This window comes from Trichoderma gamsii (assembly GCF_001481775.2).
Source record: "Trichoderma gamsii strain T6085 chromosome Unknown Scaffold_29.2, whole genome shotgun sequence".
NCBI classification, from domain to species: domain Eukaryota; kingdom Fungi; phylum Ascomycota; class Sordariomycetes; order Hypocreales; family Hypocreaceae; genus Trichoderma; species Trichoderma gamsii.
The window spans coordinates 448,006-464,965 of NW_020171366.1; the positions used below are offsets into that span (position 1 = coordinate 448,006).

Consider the following 16,960-nt stretch of genomic DNA (forward strand, 5'->3'; position numbering starts at 1 on the left):
CAAGCGAAACTGTGACCGCTAGTCTGGCGTCTCCCCTTATATATCAGTGGTACGGTCGGACTATGTACACCGTCTATCAACAGGGAGGGACTGCGTTTAGGTCTAGAAAAATATATCCCGATCCGCAATCTGAGGAAACGGATGCTAGCACGGATACGTGACAAGGATGTGGGGGCCGAAAATCAAGAACAAAGACGCTGCCCGTACCCGCTGCTGACGCCTCCTGAGATGCGCAGCGAGGGAGATGCGGTGCCCCAAGTCCACTCTCGGCGGCCGTTACGGAGAAGAGTTGCCTGATTTGATCGCGTTTGTGTGCAAGACGGGATATTTTTGGCGGCTTGGCCTGGATGGCAGGGCGACGTCAGCTGCTGGGCTGGGTTTTGGAGAAGAGAGATATTCGGTGCGTACCTGTAGAGCAAGAGGATGCGAGCGAGAGTGAAAGTGGTGATTACATGTAGGTTGTAGGTACGTGTGCACTGTGCGCGGCGCCTGCAGTGCTGCAGAAGGCTCAGGCTGGAGAGCTGCACTAGCTGAAGCTGCAACACAAAACAAAGCTCGTCTGGTGAGACCAGACCTTCAATGCCATGTGCATCCGGCAATGCAGGGCGGCCAGAGGCCCTTTGATCTTGCCGATCGATCGTCATCTCTGGTTACTGGTCTCAGCCAGAGCACAAGGAGCCTCCGTTGACAGGGCACCGCCTCCAGTCCACGCTGCTAATGAGACGCTGGGCGGGGCTGAGACACAGCACCCGGGCCACTAGCCCACAGCGCCAAACAAGCTTTAAGCCAGTGAGGTCTTCAGCGCGTCTAGTGCCCTTGCAGTAGCCGCTCCAGCCACCTCGATTTTGATAGCATCCAGCCACCCAGCGAGCCTCCATCGTCATCAAAGGGATCACTCATCCTGAAATCAAAGGGTGGACGCAGCCTCTTTTCGGAGCCTCTCGCAGCCCTGAAACCCACGACGTGCAGCTGTGGCGCCAAGCACCACTTGCGTACGGCATCCCTTTTTTCCTTTATTTCCTGCCCCCAACCACGGGCGCACGCAAAGCACCGCTGCAGGCCCTGGCAGGCCCGCTGCATCAACAAAGCTGAGCGCTGTGCAGCTCCCTTGGCGGTCGCTAGTTTAGTAGCACAGGTGTTAGGTACCTTAGAATAACTTTCCGACTGCGGCACAAGCCTCTTCTTTTAAACTTCTGCATTGCCATGGCATAGACTAGCATGCGGCTATTTTCTCTCTTCTCTTCGCCTCTTTCTCTCTCTCTCTCTCTTTTTTTTTGTCTATTCTGACGTTTTCCCTATTGACGGCTGATTCTGTCCCGTTGCATCGTCTTTGCTGTCGTCATCGTCTGACCCAGCCTCTCGCAAAAGTTTAATGGTGGCGCCCAATCCCGAGCGTCGCTGATCGCCATACGCTAGCATACCTGCCTTTCAGCCGATGTAAACAAATAACATGGATGTCTCCAACCTGCACTCAAGAAGCACTCGCGGCAGCGCTCTTGCGAGCCTGCTTCAACCTACCATAGTCATGTCTGCCGCCTCCAAACAGTTTGCCGTGAATGGCCCGCACACGGCAGGACTCTTCGCCGACATGAGTGTTGACGGGCCTATCATTGGCACCCTCGTCGCCGTTGTCGACCGCGCAAAGAACCTACCCAACCGCAAGACCATAGGCAAGCAGGATCCCTACTGCGCCGCAAGACTCGGCAAAGAGGCCAAGAAGACGGCGACGGATGTCAGAGGCGGACAGACTCCCAAATGGTAAGCTTTCCTAGCCTATCCGGTGCTCTCTGGGCCAAGGAGCGCTCGCTGACTTTGTTTCCGTAGGGACCAAGAGCTGCGATTTACAGTGCATGATTCGGCCGACTACTACCAGCTCAAGGTCTCCGTCTTCACTGACGACAAGAAGACGGATCTCATTGGAGAGGCTTGGATCGATCTCAAGGGCATCATTATTGCTGGAGGAGGCCAGAACGACGTATGGCAGACTTTGACATGCCGCGGCAAGTATGCGGGGGAAATCCGACTCGAGATCACGTTCTACGACTCTCGCCCCAAACCCGACAAGCCTGCTGCCAGAGCAAGGCAGTCTATGGGTGCCGAGCATGAGGGCTCACCACCTAAGCGCAAGGAGCCTGTGAAAAGGCGTCCTCTGCCGACCGATCCTGTCACTGGCGAAGTTACCGCCAATGTTCCATCTCCATCAGACTATCAGTCTCCTCACCGTTCTCCTGGCAAGATTAGCTCACACTCACCATACGGTTCTACAACCTCTCTTCACGAAACTGCCGAGTACGGTACTCCGCACGGGAGCACTCGATCCCGTCATGCAGACCATTTTTCTCATTCACCCAGTCATTCTGGCTCAGGCCGTGTTGAGGGGCCTCGCCAGCCTCGCCCGACACGGCAGGACTCATACACGAGAGAGAGAGAAGGCTACAGCCAAAAGATACCCGTCTCACCATATCAACAGCAAGATCCCCGCGGTAGCGGCTACTCGCTTTCGAGTGAGCCTTATGATATGACTCCATCAGATGATGCCGCACCATTCTCTCCTCTTGGCGAACCCCGCCAAGCAGCTCCTCCGCCACCGGCTCACCGGTCACGGCATAGCAACAGCCAAGAACGCATGCAGCGGAGAGGGGATGAATCGCCGCAGAGGGGCGTTCCACCCGTATCCATGAGATCTGATGTTTTGAAGAACGAGGCTCATAGAAACTCTACCCCAAGTTATCCTGGCCGCCCACAGTTCCGAGCTTACGACCCGACCATGGTGGCACAGCCGCCTATCCAAAGAGCTATTACATACGAGCCACTTAACTCCTACGATGCCTACGACGCTCAATATCGCTCCATGCAACCCACTGTAGAGGACGTCCCAGAATCACCAACCGGTTCCATGCGGAATAGGGATCGCCGCAACAGTTCGAGAATCGTCCCGCTGGACGAGGTTTTCAACAACGCCCCGATCCCCGCATCCACGAAGCTCAGCCACTCTCCGGGAGGATCTCCTGGTTATATGGGCCAATCTCCTGGGGCCTATCCAATGTATCAAGAGCAACCCCGGAATCAAGATTCGGTATCTCCCATGTCGACTAGAGACTATACCGAGAGCCCTGGACAGATTTCTCAGTATAATTATAGCAGTCAAAGCCAACGACCTAGCCCTAGTCAACAGCGCGAGTACGAGACTACCTATATCCAGAGCTCTCCAAGCTACGGGCTGCCTGCTTTGCCACCCTCGTTGGCTCCTGGGGTAGACCCTACCATGGCTCAGGAGATGTCCAACAGAGCATATGAAGAAAGACGCCACGATGGCCAATACAACAACAATCAAATGGTACACGCTTCTATTCGAAGTCGCCATGGAAGTGAGCCGCCGCCGCCCTCACATGAACCGCCATATGGTACGTCACCGCAGGCGTATGAATCATACGACAGGCGAAGATCGGGTAACTATTCCGGTGGGCCGGATCCGCAGGCGCAGGCGCAGGCTCAGGGATATCGAGATCCTTCCCCTAATCCCCAACACAGGATCCGACGCAAGTCGGTCAGCCCTGCCCCCCTTCGTTCTGACCATAGGAGACATTCTGACATTCCTTTTGGCCCTGACTCCTACGATGCATTCAACCCAGGGGCATCTTCAAGAGATGGATCCCCAGGAGTTGATGCGTCGGACCCTCCCTCCAAAATTGTGACCCCTGATGGTCGAGAAATCGATCCATCAGATCATCTACCAGTAGAATCTTGGGCTCCTGAGCCCGAGCCAAAGCCTTCTTCTCAAGAGCCCGTGCGAGCAAGACCAGCTCTCTCCGGAGCGCAGCCAATGCCTCCTAGCGGCCGACGACCTCTACGAATTAGCATGGCGAGAACTTCGCAGGCGGTAGTACCATCTAACGCCTACGGATTTACAGAGGGGTCTCGTGCTCCTCCCCCGGCGCAAGGTGGACGACAGCGACTGCAAAAGAAAGCTATGCGCCACTCAATGGGGCCAACAACGTCGGCGCCGAACCCCCTCGCATCTATTGCGCCAGATAACTTTCAGGTTGGACCAAATCAATACGGTTCATCTCGATCACGTGCTGGCGCGTGGGATTATCCAAACGACAATTATGCGCCCAAATACAACGGCGGCAATCAAGGACCCCCTATTCCAGCCAAGGTGCCACTCCCCATCATGAGTGGCGCCAACGGAGGAGCAGAAGATATGGCTCTGATTCAGGAAATGCAGTCGATTGACATTGGCACGGGGCGTTCAAGACGCCGAGGTGGATACTAACCATTTTGATCTATTAACTGTTTTGTATGAGTATTGGATGGAATCGAAATCATATCAATCGGTATTGGGAGAAATTTAGGAATGGCGTTTTTGCAATTATCTGCGATATAGGATGACATTTGGTTTTCTTTCTTTCTTTCCTCTCATTTCCTTTTCTTTCATGTGTTCTGATGAGATGGGTTTATGTATGAAGTCATGTGTTGGCATGGGTACTTAGGAAATGAATACAATTGATGGCTAAAATATTGCAACGTTTCCTGGGTTTAAAGACATCTTCATATAAGAGATGCTGTATGCCGTTGCTGAGGTAGTAGGTATGTACTTATCATTTGGAGCCTATAGACTTGAGCTAGTCCTTATTAGGCATGACTTCACTCGCCCCGCGGTATCTTTTCCGCCATTGAATCTTATCTAATCGCCTAATGCTTGCTTATCGCTGGCAGAAAAAAAAAATCGAGCCTAGCTGCCAACCTCACTGCACTGCTATTTCGACCGTCTGTCAATCGAGTTTCGGAGGGACAAAGGATCGTGATCAACCAACAAAACAGCAACTTTGCAACCATAAAACATCATCATTTCAAAGCGTCTGCGGTAAAATCTCGGTCGGTCGAAGAGATAAATCACAATGGCCTCCCAAGTGGCGCCCCTGCCGAGGGTCAAGCTCGTGTCTGGCCCCGCGCCCATGACGGCAGAGCAGCGTTACTGGAAATCGTTTAAGAATCCTCTTTTGATTCCTTCGCCGACCAATTTCCCCATCACGCACGTGTCAAGCAACAGCGATTCTTTTGCCGTGACGACGGGCACCCGTGTGCAGATCTACTCGACCCGCAGCCGGAAGCTGCTCAAGACAATCACTCGGTTTAGTGATGTGGCACGAAGCGGAGAGATTCGCCGGGACGGCCGCGTCCTGGTGGCGGGAGACGATACGGGCAGGATACAGGTGTTTGACGTGGGATCGCGGGCTATCCTGAGGACGTGGCTGGATCACAAGCAGCCCGTGTGGACGACCAAGTTCTCGCCCGTGGAACTGACCACTCTGTTGAGTACGAGCGACGACAAGACGGTTAGGCTGTGGGATTTGCCCAGCAGCGAGCCGACGAGCACGTTTGTGGGCCATTCGGATTACGTGCGGACTGGAAGCTTTATGCCGGGCACGATGGCGAACATGGTGGTGTCTGGAAGTTACGACTCCACGGTCAAGCTGTGGGATCCGCGAACGGGCAACAACTCTGCCGTTATGACGTTCAAGCACGCTGCCCCCGTCGAGAGTGTGCTTCCTCTGCCGACTGGAACGACCGTCTTGGCGGCCGCTGGCAACGCTGTTAGCGTCCTCGATCTGGTCGCTGCACGACCACTACATCTCATCACAAATCACCAAAAGACAGTTACTTCCATGAGCCTTGCCTCTGGTGGCCGCCGTCTCGTCACCGGTAGTTTAGAAGGCCATGTCAAGATGTTTGAAACGACAGGATGGAACGTTGTGAATAGCATGAAGTACCAAGCCCCCATTCTGTCAGTCTGCGTCATCCCCTCCAACGATTCCTCAGACGACGATCGCCATCTCGCAGTCGGCATGCAGTCCGGCGTGCTCAGCGTTCGCACACGACTTACTGGTACCGAGGCCACCCGCCAGCGTGAGCGCGAGAAGGAAATGCAGGCGCTCGTTGCCGGCACAATCGACTCCCTCGATGCGCAAAAGCAGAAGCGCAAACGCCGTGTCGAAGCCACCAAGCGTCTCGACCTGCTCGGCGAGAGCGCCGACGTTGTCATTGCCAACCAGGGCCGTCCTACTAAGAAGAAGGAGAGACCGTGGCAAGCTGACCTTCGCCACGCCCGCTATTCCAAGGCCCTCGACCAGGTCATTGACCGTTCATCACCCGAGTACTCTCCCCTCAACGTCCTAACACTGCTGCTTGCGCTTCGTCATCGCAGCGCCATTCGAGATGCGCTGGAGAACCGCGACGAGCAGAGCGTAGAGCCAGTGTTGAAATGGGTATGCGGACACATTTGCGACCCTCGCTACGTGAGCATCTGCGTGGAAGTCGGTGTTCAGCTGCTGGATCTGTATGCCGAGTACGTTGGTGCGTCAGCGGAGCTGCATCAGGGCTTTAGGACTCTGCATAAGAGAGTCAAGCTCGAAGTTGAGAGGGCGCAGATAGCTTGTCAGAGTGGAGGCATGTTGGAGAGCTTAATGATGAGTGCGGTATGAACATAAGAACTTGTGTGAGGCGAGGAGGGACGAGAGGCGGTTGGAAGCATTTTTGGTAATTGTCTGGCGTTTTTTGGGCGGCATCATTCTCAAAAGGTTAAAAGAGTGACTGTTCGTATATATCAAAATTTGGGACTTTTTTGGTTGTATTATTTTGTTCTATCGAGCTTATAGATACGTTAATGCAATGTGAAGATATTGAGCAAGTAAAGAGGTCAAGTCTTTTCTACATTTGACCAAGAAGCGATTGTAGAGCATTAAAGGCTGGGAAATAGCTTTTATCTGATCTAGCTGATTGATTTTCTGGCGGATAGATAGCATATATGGATGAACACATGATCGGAGCTATACCTTTTTATTTACAAGCAGCTAGTAGATATGGCAGGTTGTACATGCGTCTTTACAACTAAGACGCCCTGTAGGTATTTGAGCATTGCTACCTCGGCGGTGGTAGAAGAAACAGGAGGTCTAAAGCCAAGCTTACGTTGCAGTAATTTATAGTCAAATCCTCCCGGAGAAAAAAAAAGAAGAAAATCCAAATATATCCAGCCAATACCGTCGCAGTGTCGAGATTGGGCCTCGAGGCTGAAACGCGTGTGCGTGCATAATATGGCGTTGCTGTGGGCGGCCAGCAGACAGGCAGCTGTTGTTGTAGGCCTCCCACCTGGCAATACCCCTCGATTCAATCTCATCTGTCATTTCTCAGGAAATCTTGAGAGAAATTTTGTTTATCTTCGTTTGTTTCCCCACCTCTATGTTTACTCGTTCATTCTTTTTCCATGCTTTTCTCTTGACCCAAGACTACAAAGTCTACTACGCCAGCTTCATTCGCTTCTAGAGAATAAGGCATCCAAGTGTGCTGATACATTTTGCCTATTTCTGATATCGGCCCTCTCTTTTCTTTTTCTCTACTTCTATCAAGAGATCAGTACTATCATCATTTGCATCAACCTGCCATGGATCCTCCAGAAACCCCAGAAAACGCCTTGCGCATCTGGTACACCCACCTCTGGGCCCCCAAAGTTGATCTGATCGGTGATATCGCCGGCAAAGAGCCATTCATCATCCATGGAGAATCGCTCATTCGGCACTGTCTTGAAGAATCGCCGGCTAATTTTCAGGGTGAGTAAGGGAGGTGAAGCAAGTCCCCAGAGGAGTTTTAAGCGGCTGACAATTTGCCCAAATAGATGGATTCCAGCTGCTACATGCCGTATACCTTGTCGAGAGATTTCTCAGTAACTTCCAGAAGAGAGGGTGCGACTTTGATGTTGTCTTTTTCCGAGATCTGAGAGATCTTTGCGTCCCTTACCAATCGGGCTTCGAGTATAAATATCAGCTGGCGAGAACAGTCATCGTCAAGCATCTTCAGAGACACGCGCGAAAATGCGCAGATAATGGCGCCAGGGCATCTGTTTTGGAGTTTGATTCGTTGTCCAGTGCAGAGTTTGAAGAGTATCTTCAAGGCTTGCCTATTCATTTCGTCTTGTGCCATGACGGCATCGAATCAGACGACGTCAAGGATACAGTCGCTTTGCGGTATACTATACGCCGCTTGATCTCGCGTGGCAAGAATGTAGCCATAATCAACGCTCTAGAGTGGAAGAGCTCAAAGGTAAGATTTTTCTTCCTTTTAGTGAGAATTTGAGGTACTAATGTACATCTTTTCCAGGCATACGCACCCTTACTGAGCAGATCACCCACGCCACTGAGGCCATTTCCTATCAAAAAGGAGCTGGATTCGCCATTCACTCCATTGTTTGACCCAAAAGATGATCGTGTCCATACTTTGGTCACTGAGCATCAAGATCTAACCGTTCGAGAACGTCTGGGCATAGTCGCTTGCCTTTCTCTGCTTCGTATGCAAAAGGATGGCTTGATAGATGGAAAACATCTTGACATGCAAGAGAAAGTTCAGGCATTCCTCCTTCATCTTGCTGTACTCAAACACTGTACATTGCTTGAGCGTCAGCATTGGGTTGGCTCACAGCGATGCCATTCACACCCTGAAGACTCCGAATTCCTGCGCCAGGTCATCCAAATTTCATGGGCATTGCTAGAAAAGGACGAATGGATGACCGAGTTGAATGTGGTTGACGAGAACTGGGACCTGTTTGACGCCATTGACGGCTCCTTATTCTACTTCATTCTTGAGACTCTGCGGACTGCAAAGTGGCTTCCAGATCCGATCATTGAGACTTGGCGGCACCTTTGGTCAATTTTCCGCTCAGGAGCCGGTGCAAGTTTCTCAGAGTATCTGCCCGACCTTATGCATTCTAAGGAAGAGCCGTTTCTGAGGGACTCGGACGGTGTACAGGTCTCGGCTTTGCCCTTTAGCCATCCCGTACTCAATGACTTCCTTCAAGATATCCAGTTGAAGGAAAGTCAAGGCATGCAAGACAAATCTTTTAAAGCTGTCTTTGAAGATCTCCACCATTGGCACAACACAAAGCCGCTTCTGCCAACGAGAAGAATCGAACGACTTGGCTTTTTCGCTATGAAGAAAAGACAAACGCTTTTGGCCAGCATTGTGGCATATTCTGCGAGCCTAACAAACGCAAGGGGAAAGCTTATTGACCCAGAGATTATCGTCGTGAAGAAAGACACAGCAAGTGATGCCAAAAACAAAAAGGCGATTGCGAATACTGTAAAAGCGAATAAAGACAAGGAGAATAAGAAGTCTCAATTCAAGAAGCCAGGGCGGCAGGGAAACAAGCCGGGTGGTAAGGAGAGTGCGTTGAGAGCCGCGGAGGAGCTTCGATTGCAGAAAGATTCCACCAAGCGAGGCAACACCACCGCTCTTTGGAAAAAGACATGCCGAGAGCTTGAAAAGGAGCACAGTCTGCCTGCTCGCTATCTCAAAGCTCTGGTATTCCTGACAGATCGAACCAAAGACGACAACACAGCATTGGGATACGAAGTGCACCTTTATCTCTGCCATATCCTCGCGCGGTTGTGGGCAAAGGCCCGACCAGATGCAAGATCAGAGAGTAAGCATGAACAAGACATTTCAACCCATGAGATACCACGCTAACCCATGAAAACACAGAGTCCTACTTGGTTGCGCTTATCTGGAGATGGCTTCAAGAGATACAGACCGCCAAAGTCTCCAAGACAGTGAATCAAGCAGTGCAGAAGTTGACCAACCATCTTGCGATACCATTTCTTGCTCTCGAAGTCGGCAATCAGACGCAAGAGCTGTCTTTCATTATTAATTATGACGTTTTCAAGAGCATGAAGAAGACCATGCCAAACTATCGCGAGATGCAGCTCGAATACGCGGCTCCCTACATGGATCGAAGATTTGACTCTCAGCCAGACGAAAAGAAAAGGGTGCCGTTTGAGCCCGATGGCTGGCAGCGCAAAGTCCTTGATTCAATTGATGCCGATAACAGTCTCCTTGTTATTGCACCGACATCTGCGGGCAAAACATTCATATCTTTCTATGCAATGAAGAAAATACTTGAAGAGAGCGACGAGGGGGTTCTGGTATACGTTGCACCGACCAAAGCCCTCGTGAATCAGATTGCCGCCGAAGTTGGAGCACGCTTCACCAAGTCTTACCGCAAACAAGAAGGCAAATCCGTTTGGGCCATATACACTCGTGATTACCGAATCCAAAACCCAACAGGATGTCAAATATTGGTGACTGTCCCGCATATGCTCCAGATATTGTTATTGGCACCAACAAATGCCAAAGGGCCCAATGCCTGGTCCAGACGTATCAAGAGAATCATCTTTGATGAAGTTCACTGTATCGGCCAGGATGCCGATGGCGTGGTATGGGAACAGCTGCTTCTGGCGGCTCCATGTCCAGTGATTGCCCTCTCGGCAACAATCGGAAATCCTGGCCCTTTCCGAGAATGGCTGTCGCAAGTACAGCGAAGTAAGGGCCTGAAGCTAGACTTTATAGTGCATACAGCGCGATATTCAGATCTCCGGAAATTTTGTCACATACCCCAAGAGCGCGAGCCGTTTCAAGGACTGCATCGCAATCAATCGCTCCCTGTTCCCGGACTAGACGAAGGTGAAGACTGTTGTACCAGTCTCAGGTTTATCCATCCTGTAGCAGCTTTGACTGAGAGGTATGTATCATGGAGAATTACTCGGACAGATTGGAGTTATTAATTTTTTTTTTTTTTTTTTTTTTTTTTACTTAGGGCTCGTACAGCACTTGAAGACCTTTCTCTAGAGGCGAGAGACTGTCTCCATCTATGGAAGACTATAAAGAAAGTGCTTTCAGATGAAGACATCGTCAAGCTTGGGGTTCCTGATCCCTCCACCATTCTCCCCGAGACGATAACCAAGTCGGACGTCCTTCAGTGGGAGACAGAGCTCAAACAAGCACTTCGGCGCATCATAGAGAGGCCAGGCTCAGCATTTCAGGACATAAGAAGCTCACTCGAGCCATGTTGGACTAAAGAAAAGGCTTTGCCTTCCGATGTTGGCGTTAAGCGCGTTGACGATTTGGAAAGCCTGTTTAACTTGGCCATCGATCTGTACAGCCAAGGTGCTCTGCCCGCTCTCATATTCCACTATGATACCCATGGATGCGAGCTCATCATGAAGCTGATGCTCATGAGGCTAGTCGAGGCCGAAAAGGAGTGGAAGAAAAAATCGCCTGCGTGGGCTCAGAAATTAAAAGATTTTGAGGCATGGCAAAAATCCGAAAGCCTTCAACAGAAGAAGAAGCCGGTCCAGCGAAACAAAGGCGACGCCATTGACGGCTCTAGGATTTCCAAATTAGAGCAGTTGCGCGAGGAGGCAAACGCTGACATTAGTCCTTGGAAAAGCTTCAAGCCAAATGATCCGTTGGAGCAGTTCAATTTTGCAGACACGAAGAAGATGCAAATGTCGGAGGTGGTTGAGATGATCTCGGCCCTGAGAGGCCAAGTCGAACCTTGGTTGCTGGAGGCTCTCCGACGCGGCCTCGGTGTACATCATTCCAGTCTGAACCGACAGTATCGCCAAACGTGAGTTAATATATACTGATATTAAAGGCAACCTGCTAATAATTTTGTACTAGGGTCGAAGTCATGTTTCGTAAAGGGTACTTGAGGTTGGTTGCTGCAACTGGCACGCTTGCTCTTGGTATCAACATGCCTTGCAAGACAGTCATCTTTCATGGCGATTCCGTATTCCTCACAGCTCAAAACTTCAGGCAGGCTTCAGGTCGAGCCGGTCGCAGAGGCTTCGATCTTCTTGGCAATGTCGTGTTCAGCAGAATCTCACGAGAACGCGTATATGAAATCATGTCGGCGCGGCTCCCGGGCCTCAATGGACAGTTTCCCATGTCTACAACGCTTATTCTCCGACTGTTTTCATTACTTCACGGGTCTGACAACTGCGATTTCGCAGTGAACATGGTCAAATCATTGCTATCTCAGACACGTCTATACCTGGGCGGACCAGAGTCGGAGATGTCGATCAAACATCATGTCCGGTTTTCCATCGAATACCTTCGGAGACAGAATCTGCTTTCGGCTACTGGCGTCCCCATCAACTTCGCCAGTATAATAGGCCACTTATACTTTATGGAGAATGCGGTATTTGCATTTCACTCAGTCTTGATTGGTGGTTATTTCCATGCGCTTTGTTCGGACATACATGTAAACCGCGACAGAGTGCTTTTGGAAATGATGTTAGTGTTGTCGCATTTATTCGTTCGAGTACCAGCCAAGCGCACCAAAAGAATGGTCAAGGTTGCGAAAAGATCATCATCTGTCATATTTCTCCCGCCACTGCCGCAGAACGCTGAAAGTCTGCTCTTACAACATAATGAAGAAACTCTCTCTATATTCAAGAGATACGTGCAGTCATACGTCAGCCATAGCCTGAAAGGCAAGAGGGATCGAATGTTGCCGTTCACTCAGACAGCAGTAGGCCAAGAAGAGCCAATCCACTGGGTTTCTGCCGACTCTGAGGCTTCCAGAATGGTCAGATCCCCCTTCATTGCCTTGTCTGGAAATGCAGACAACTTCAAGACAATTCATGATTTGTGCCAGACAGTTCGTGGAGACGTATTTTTGGAAGAATCAGCCATCCCATCGATCCCCATCTGGCCACACGATACAGACGTGGAATTCAACGCTTACTTGTACGACTTTTACAAGCATGGTAGCATGGCTGTCCTGGTGAGAGATAACGGTATTCGACGAGGAGACGTGTGGTTTCACCTCAAAGAATTTTCTCGCACCCTGTCTACAATTATTAGCAGTCTTACCATTTTGATGGATGCCAATGAGATGGTTTCAGAAGAAGACTTTGAAGACTTTGAGAGTGAAGCAGAAATGGTCTCTATGGATGACGGCACCATCTCTGATCCTAATGGAGAGGGCAGCAGTACTGAGACGCCACCGTCCTCTGCCACTCTGTTTAGCCAGGATGAAGATGACTATGCAACAGCTGGAGCATATCAAAAAGGCAGTCTTCTTAAAGTGCTCCAGGCATTCATCATTTTGAGAGACGAGTTTGATACCAAGTTCCGTCGGGTGTGGGCGTAGAAGAGTCTTGTTTTTAAAGGGGTTGTGTCAGAATCTCGAGAAGAAGATGGATGAGAGGCAGAGAACGGCTGGGTTAACATTTGTTCATAGCTGAAATTGTAAAGTTTATGTAGGTACCTATATTGGGAAATTGACAAGACTGTAAACGTTTGGCTTGAGCCGAAAGTCATATTTTCGCTCTTTGCTCACTGATCCATTGATCCATTATTCGATAGAGGCTGCTGCCACGAGTCGAATCGACTTCATCACGGCTTCTCAGCTGTATGCGATATCCGATATGTATCGCGTGACAACTATGGCTGCCGAATTGCATGAGTCTCATGGTCGTAGTCACCGGGGTGGATGCCCAGCTCGCTCGAGGCTGTTCGACTTTCGTACTGTGACTATTGCTCCGCATAGGAATGCCAGCTCAATAATACAATCTGTGCTCTGAGTGAAGTGCTGCAAGCACACACACAGACGCACAGATGCCACCTTACACCTGGCACGTCGTACAATCAGGCTGAGCAGATGATTAGCCGCCAATCCCACGAGGAGGAGCCAGTAGCGGCTGAAGCAAACAAAGACTTATCATCTATCGGTCAGCCACGCCGTGCGGCTAGCAGGCTGGGGTAGCATTTAAGCAAGGTTCGTGCAGCAGAGCCTTGCAGCCGGTGAGGAGCTGAAAACGATAGTTTAGGCAATCTTTTGGAGGGGCAAGAGTATTGATTTCACTTGAATGGGTGGCTTGAGAGGGTGTGAAAAACCAGGTGGTCGGATGAAACACGCAGAGATGAGGGATTTTTGAAAAGCATCCTGTCAATAGGTAGATGTATGTTGTAGTATCACCAGATAAGAGGAAGATGCGAAGTTGAAGTCCGCGTCTCGTGATGGAGGTAGGCACAGGCACAGGTATACGGTACATTCAGTAGTGCGGAGCAAACAAGACAAGCGCCACGGCAACCCCCACCTGCCGTCTTGGTGCCTGCATCTCAACACCAGCCCCACCCGCCGCAATAAGGCTCCGGCTGCTGGATATTGGCCTCACGCTCGTCATCTCTTTCACCTCCCAGCCAAGGACTGGTTGTGGCATCATTCACTGTGTCCTTTACATCTCTCGGCCAACTGCTACTCTAACTGTATCGTGGGTAGACGCGAGGGCATTGCTACTCTTGTGCTCTGCCCTGCTCCGTGCCACACACAACAGCAACAAAGTGCCTTTGCTTTTTCCTCGCCATGGTTCCGCCATAACCTCCGCCGAGCCTATCAAACAAAGCAAAGTATACCATGTCCGCGCCATCCTCCATCTCCCAGACGCTCTGGGCCACGCAGATCCCCCTGCACATTACTCACCGGTCCTCGCCCACCACGCCCTTCATCACCAGCGTCCCCCGCTTCAGCTACCTGTCGCTGCTGCTGCCACGCCTCTCCGCCTTTTTTGATGCTCCGTGCTCCAGCTTCCATTTTGAGGATGTGCAGCTGAGGAACCTGGCCGTGGGGCTGCTGGCCGACCTGTATGCGCCGAGTCTGCCATGGCGGCTGGTTGTGGACGATGGGATTGCCTGGGATATCGGAGATACCTTTCTAAACAGCGTCAAAGAGGTGAGTAAATCATTCTCCTCTTCTTTTCGCCTCATTTCATCTCCATTCTTGTTTGTTACCATTAATTTGGTTACTTTGATTTCTATTCATGCACAGTACACAACTAGTGAAGTTCCATACATGAAACCATACTCACGCCACAAGCCAGGCCGACTTCGTTCGCTACGGCAACGCCAACCAAATCATGAAAATGTCAAAGGACCACACCACCCAGCTCTGGAACGCCGTCATTGACAACGACTACGTTGCATTTTCCAAAATCCACACCCGCCTACTCAACGCCCCAGCCACCCTCAAGCATGTGCCCATACGTATCTACATCCCCTCGACACCTCCCCCTAATGCAGGAAGCGGCAGCTCTCCTCCTGCTCTTGCAGCCGGTGAAGCTGGATCGTTCAAGGTCGTCCAGTCCTTGGTCCCTGTCGTCACTCCGGACCGAAAGCCAAAGCTGCTGGGACAGGCTCTCAAGGACCTGATGCCCATGCTGTTTCCCAGCAGTCGGGACCCTGTGCTGGCGAGCGTGGTGCTTCACGGGGTACCCGCTCCGTTTAATGCCCCCTTGGGGGAAATGATGAGAGAGGCTGCCTATCCCGATGGTTGGCTTTGCTTTGTCGTGGTTGTATGAAAAATGGGAAATTGAGCTTGCTGCTAGCTGCACGCAGCGCTACATGAGGGTTAATTATGACGGGCAAGGCGTCTAGGATGAAGGGCTGGCGACTCAGGTATTAATTTTTCTTCTTTCTTTTAATATAGACAAGACCGAATTTGACCACCTATTATATTCCTTACTAGAGTCTCTATATATAGCCTATGGTCTAATGCTTTTACACATCGAATAAGAAGATCAAGTAAACGTAATCTCCTTGCCCATGAGGCTTCTATATGCGTTTTCGATGGCTTTCCTCTTTCTCTGCTTTACCTCTTCGTCCACGCCAAGCACCTCGTCCTCGTCCGCATCTTCCGGCCCAGGGAGCTGCGGCATCCAGGCTCGTATTTGCCCGTCCAGATGAGAGCTATAAATGGCTCCTATTGAGTTGCCACCGCCCATGACGGGTCCAGCCTGGCCAATGCCACCCCCTGCACTACGCCACGCGATGTTTGTGATGCGGTTGCGTCCCATTTCCGAACCACGGGCACCCGTGGAGTGCGTCGAGCCTGGGCTCCGCAGGCGTCCAACAACGGTCCCGTCGTGGAGATCCAGTAGGAGGATTTCCTGGTCATTGGGCCAGACAAGAAGCTGATGACCGGTTGAGAGACCTGAGGGGGTTACCAGGAAACTTGCAGTCTTAGCGTGCTGGTTCTGCACGATGGATCCAAAGCTGGCAAGCGTATTAGCTCCCGTATCAGTATCCCACACTCTGATGCGGCGGTCAAGCCCAGCCGACACAATGTACCTGCCATCGTCGGTCCATTGCAGCCCGTTGACGGCCTCGTCGTGGGCCTGGGCTGAGGCACGAAAATGCGGCATGCTGCCCCAATCAGACCCAGACGCCGTGGCGTGCTTGAAGCGGTGCACGATGCCCAGCGAGTCCTCCTGGTCGAGCTGCGCAATAACGCCACCAGCACGGCGAATGTCCCATATGCGGGCCTTGCCGTCTGCATGGCCACTAACGAGGATGTGCTCATGGCGAGGGCTCCACGCCGTGCTGAGGACGGGCCCGCCATGGGCAACGAGCGCCTGGACGGCAGATCCCGACTTGAGGTCTACGAGCCGGACGTTGGAGTGTTGGGTGGCGCACGAGATGAGCAGGTGGGATGCTATTGGGCTGGAGGCGTGCGAGTAGACAGTGGCATTGAGATCAAACTCGGCAGACAAGGCTGACCTTGCCGTGGCCCACAGCTTGAGCGTCTTGTCGTAGGAGCTGGAGAGGAAGGCATCCGGGTCGAAGGGATAAAAGGCCAGGTGGGTGATGCCATGGCTGTGGCCGCCGCTCCTGGGACCGCCAGTCGACCGGCTGATGGAGCTTACGGGGAGAAAGGTGTGCGTCTCGTAGGGGCCCGGGCAGCTCTCCAGGTCCCAGAGCTTGATTGATCCGTCGGCGCCGCCAGAGACGAGGAGGCGCCCATCAAACTTCTCCAGGGCAAGGCTGCTCACCCCTGCTCCGTGAGCGCGCAGCCTGTGCGGCCGGTCCTCGTCCGGCGCGGTCTGCTGATCATTTTGCGGCAATTTCACCTCGCCATTGAAGCGGTGCTGGGGAGCTGGGCCGAAGGAGCGCAGCAGCTGAGATGCAGTGATCTGCGAGAGGTCGCGACAAGGTAGGTCGCCGACTTCACGGGCGAGGAGGCGAGACTGCATTCATCTAGGAGGCACTCTCGGCAGAGCAAGAGAATGAGGTTGCAATCAAGTCAAACGGAGATATCAGGGAGTATCTGTGGCTTTATCCAGTCGCAGCG

The 16,960-nt window shown here is 51.8% G+C and overlaps 5 protein-coding genes across 5 annotated transcripts; 4 read left to right on the forward strand and 1 right to left on the reverse strand.

Moving 5' to 3' along the window:
- Positions 1-1,450: 1,450 nt before the first annotated feature.
- TGAM01_v207750 (hypothetical protein) lies at positions 1,451-4,276 on the forward strand (the record flags this gene model as incomplete). The annotated part of the gene is made up of 2 exons (XM_018810822.2): positions 1,451-1,758; positions 1,825-4,276. The coding sequence occupies 2 exons, from the start codon at positions 1,451-1,453 to the stop codon at positions 4,274-4,276; spliced, it is 2,760 nt and encodes a 919-aa protein (XP_018655962.2).
- A 625-nt stretch (positions 4,277-4,901) lies between these two features.
- TGAM01_v207751 (hypothetical protein) lies at positions 4,902-6,485 on the forward strand (the record flags this gene model as incomplete). The annotated part of the gene is made up of 1 exon (XM_018810823.1): positions 4,902-6,485. One exon carries the CDS (start codon positions 4,902-4,904, stop codon positions 6,483-6,485), a length of 1,584 nt encoding a protein of 527 aa, XP_018655963.1.
- A 956-nt stretch (positions 6,486-7,441) lies between these two features.
- On the forward strand, positions 7,442-12,985 carry TGAM01_v207752 (DEAD/DEAH box helicase; the record flags this gene model as incomplete). Its single annotated transcript, XM_024550157.1, has 6 exons — positions 7,442-7,607; positions 7,673-8,097; positions 8,155-9,472; positions 9,532-10,567; positions 10,643-11,455; positions 11,509-12,985. 6 exons carry the CDS (start codon positions 7,442-7,444, stop codon positions 12,983-12,985), a joined length of 5,235 nt encoding a protein of 1,744 aa, XP_024405122.1.
- Positions 12,986-14,251: 1,266 nt separating this feature from the next.
- Positions 14,252-15,191, forward strand: TGAM01_v207753 (autophagy protein 5; the record flags this gene model as incomplete). The annotated part of the gene is made up of 2 exons (XM_018810825.1): positions 14,252-14,566; positions 14,715-15,191. 2 exons carry the CDS (start codon positions 14,252-14,254, stop codon positions 15,189-15,191), a joined length of 792 nt encoding a protein of 263 aa, XP_018655965.1.
- A 219-nt stretch (positions 15,192-15,410) lies between these two features.
- Positions 15,411-16,862, reverse strand: TGAM01_v207754 (DNA excision repair protein ERCC-8; the record flags this gene model as incomplete). The annotated part of the gene is made up of 1 exon (XM_018810826.1): positions 15,411-16,862. The coding sequence occupies one exon, from the start codon at positions 16,860-16,862 to the stop codon at positions 15,411-15,413; it is 1,452 nt and encodes a 483-aa protein (XP_018655966.1).
- Positions 16,863-16,960: the final 98 nt, after the last annotated feature.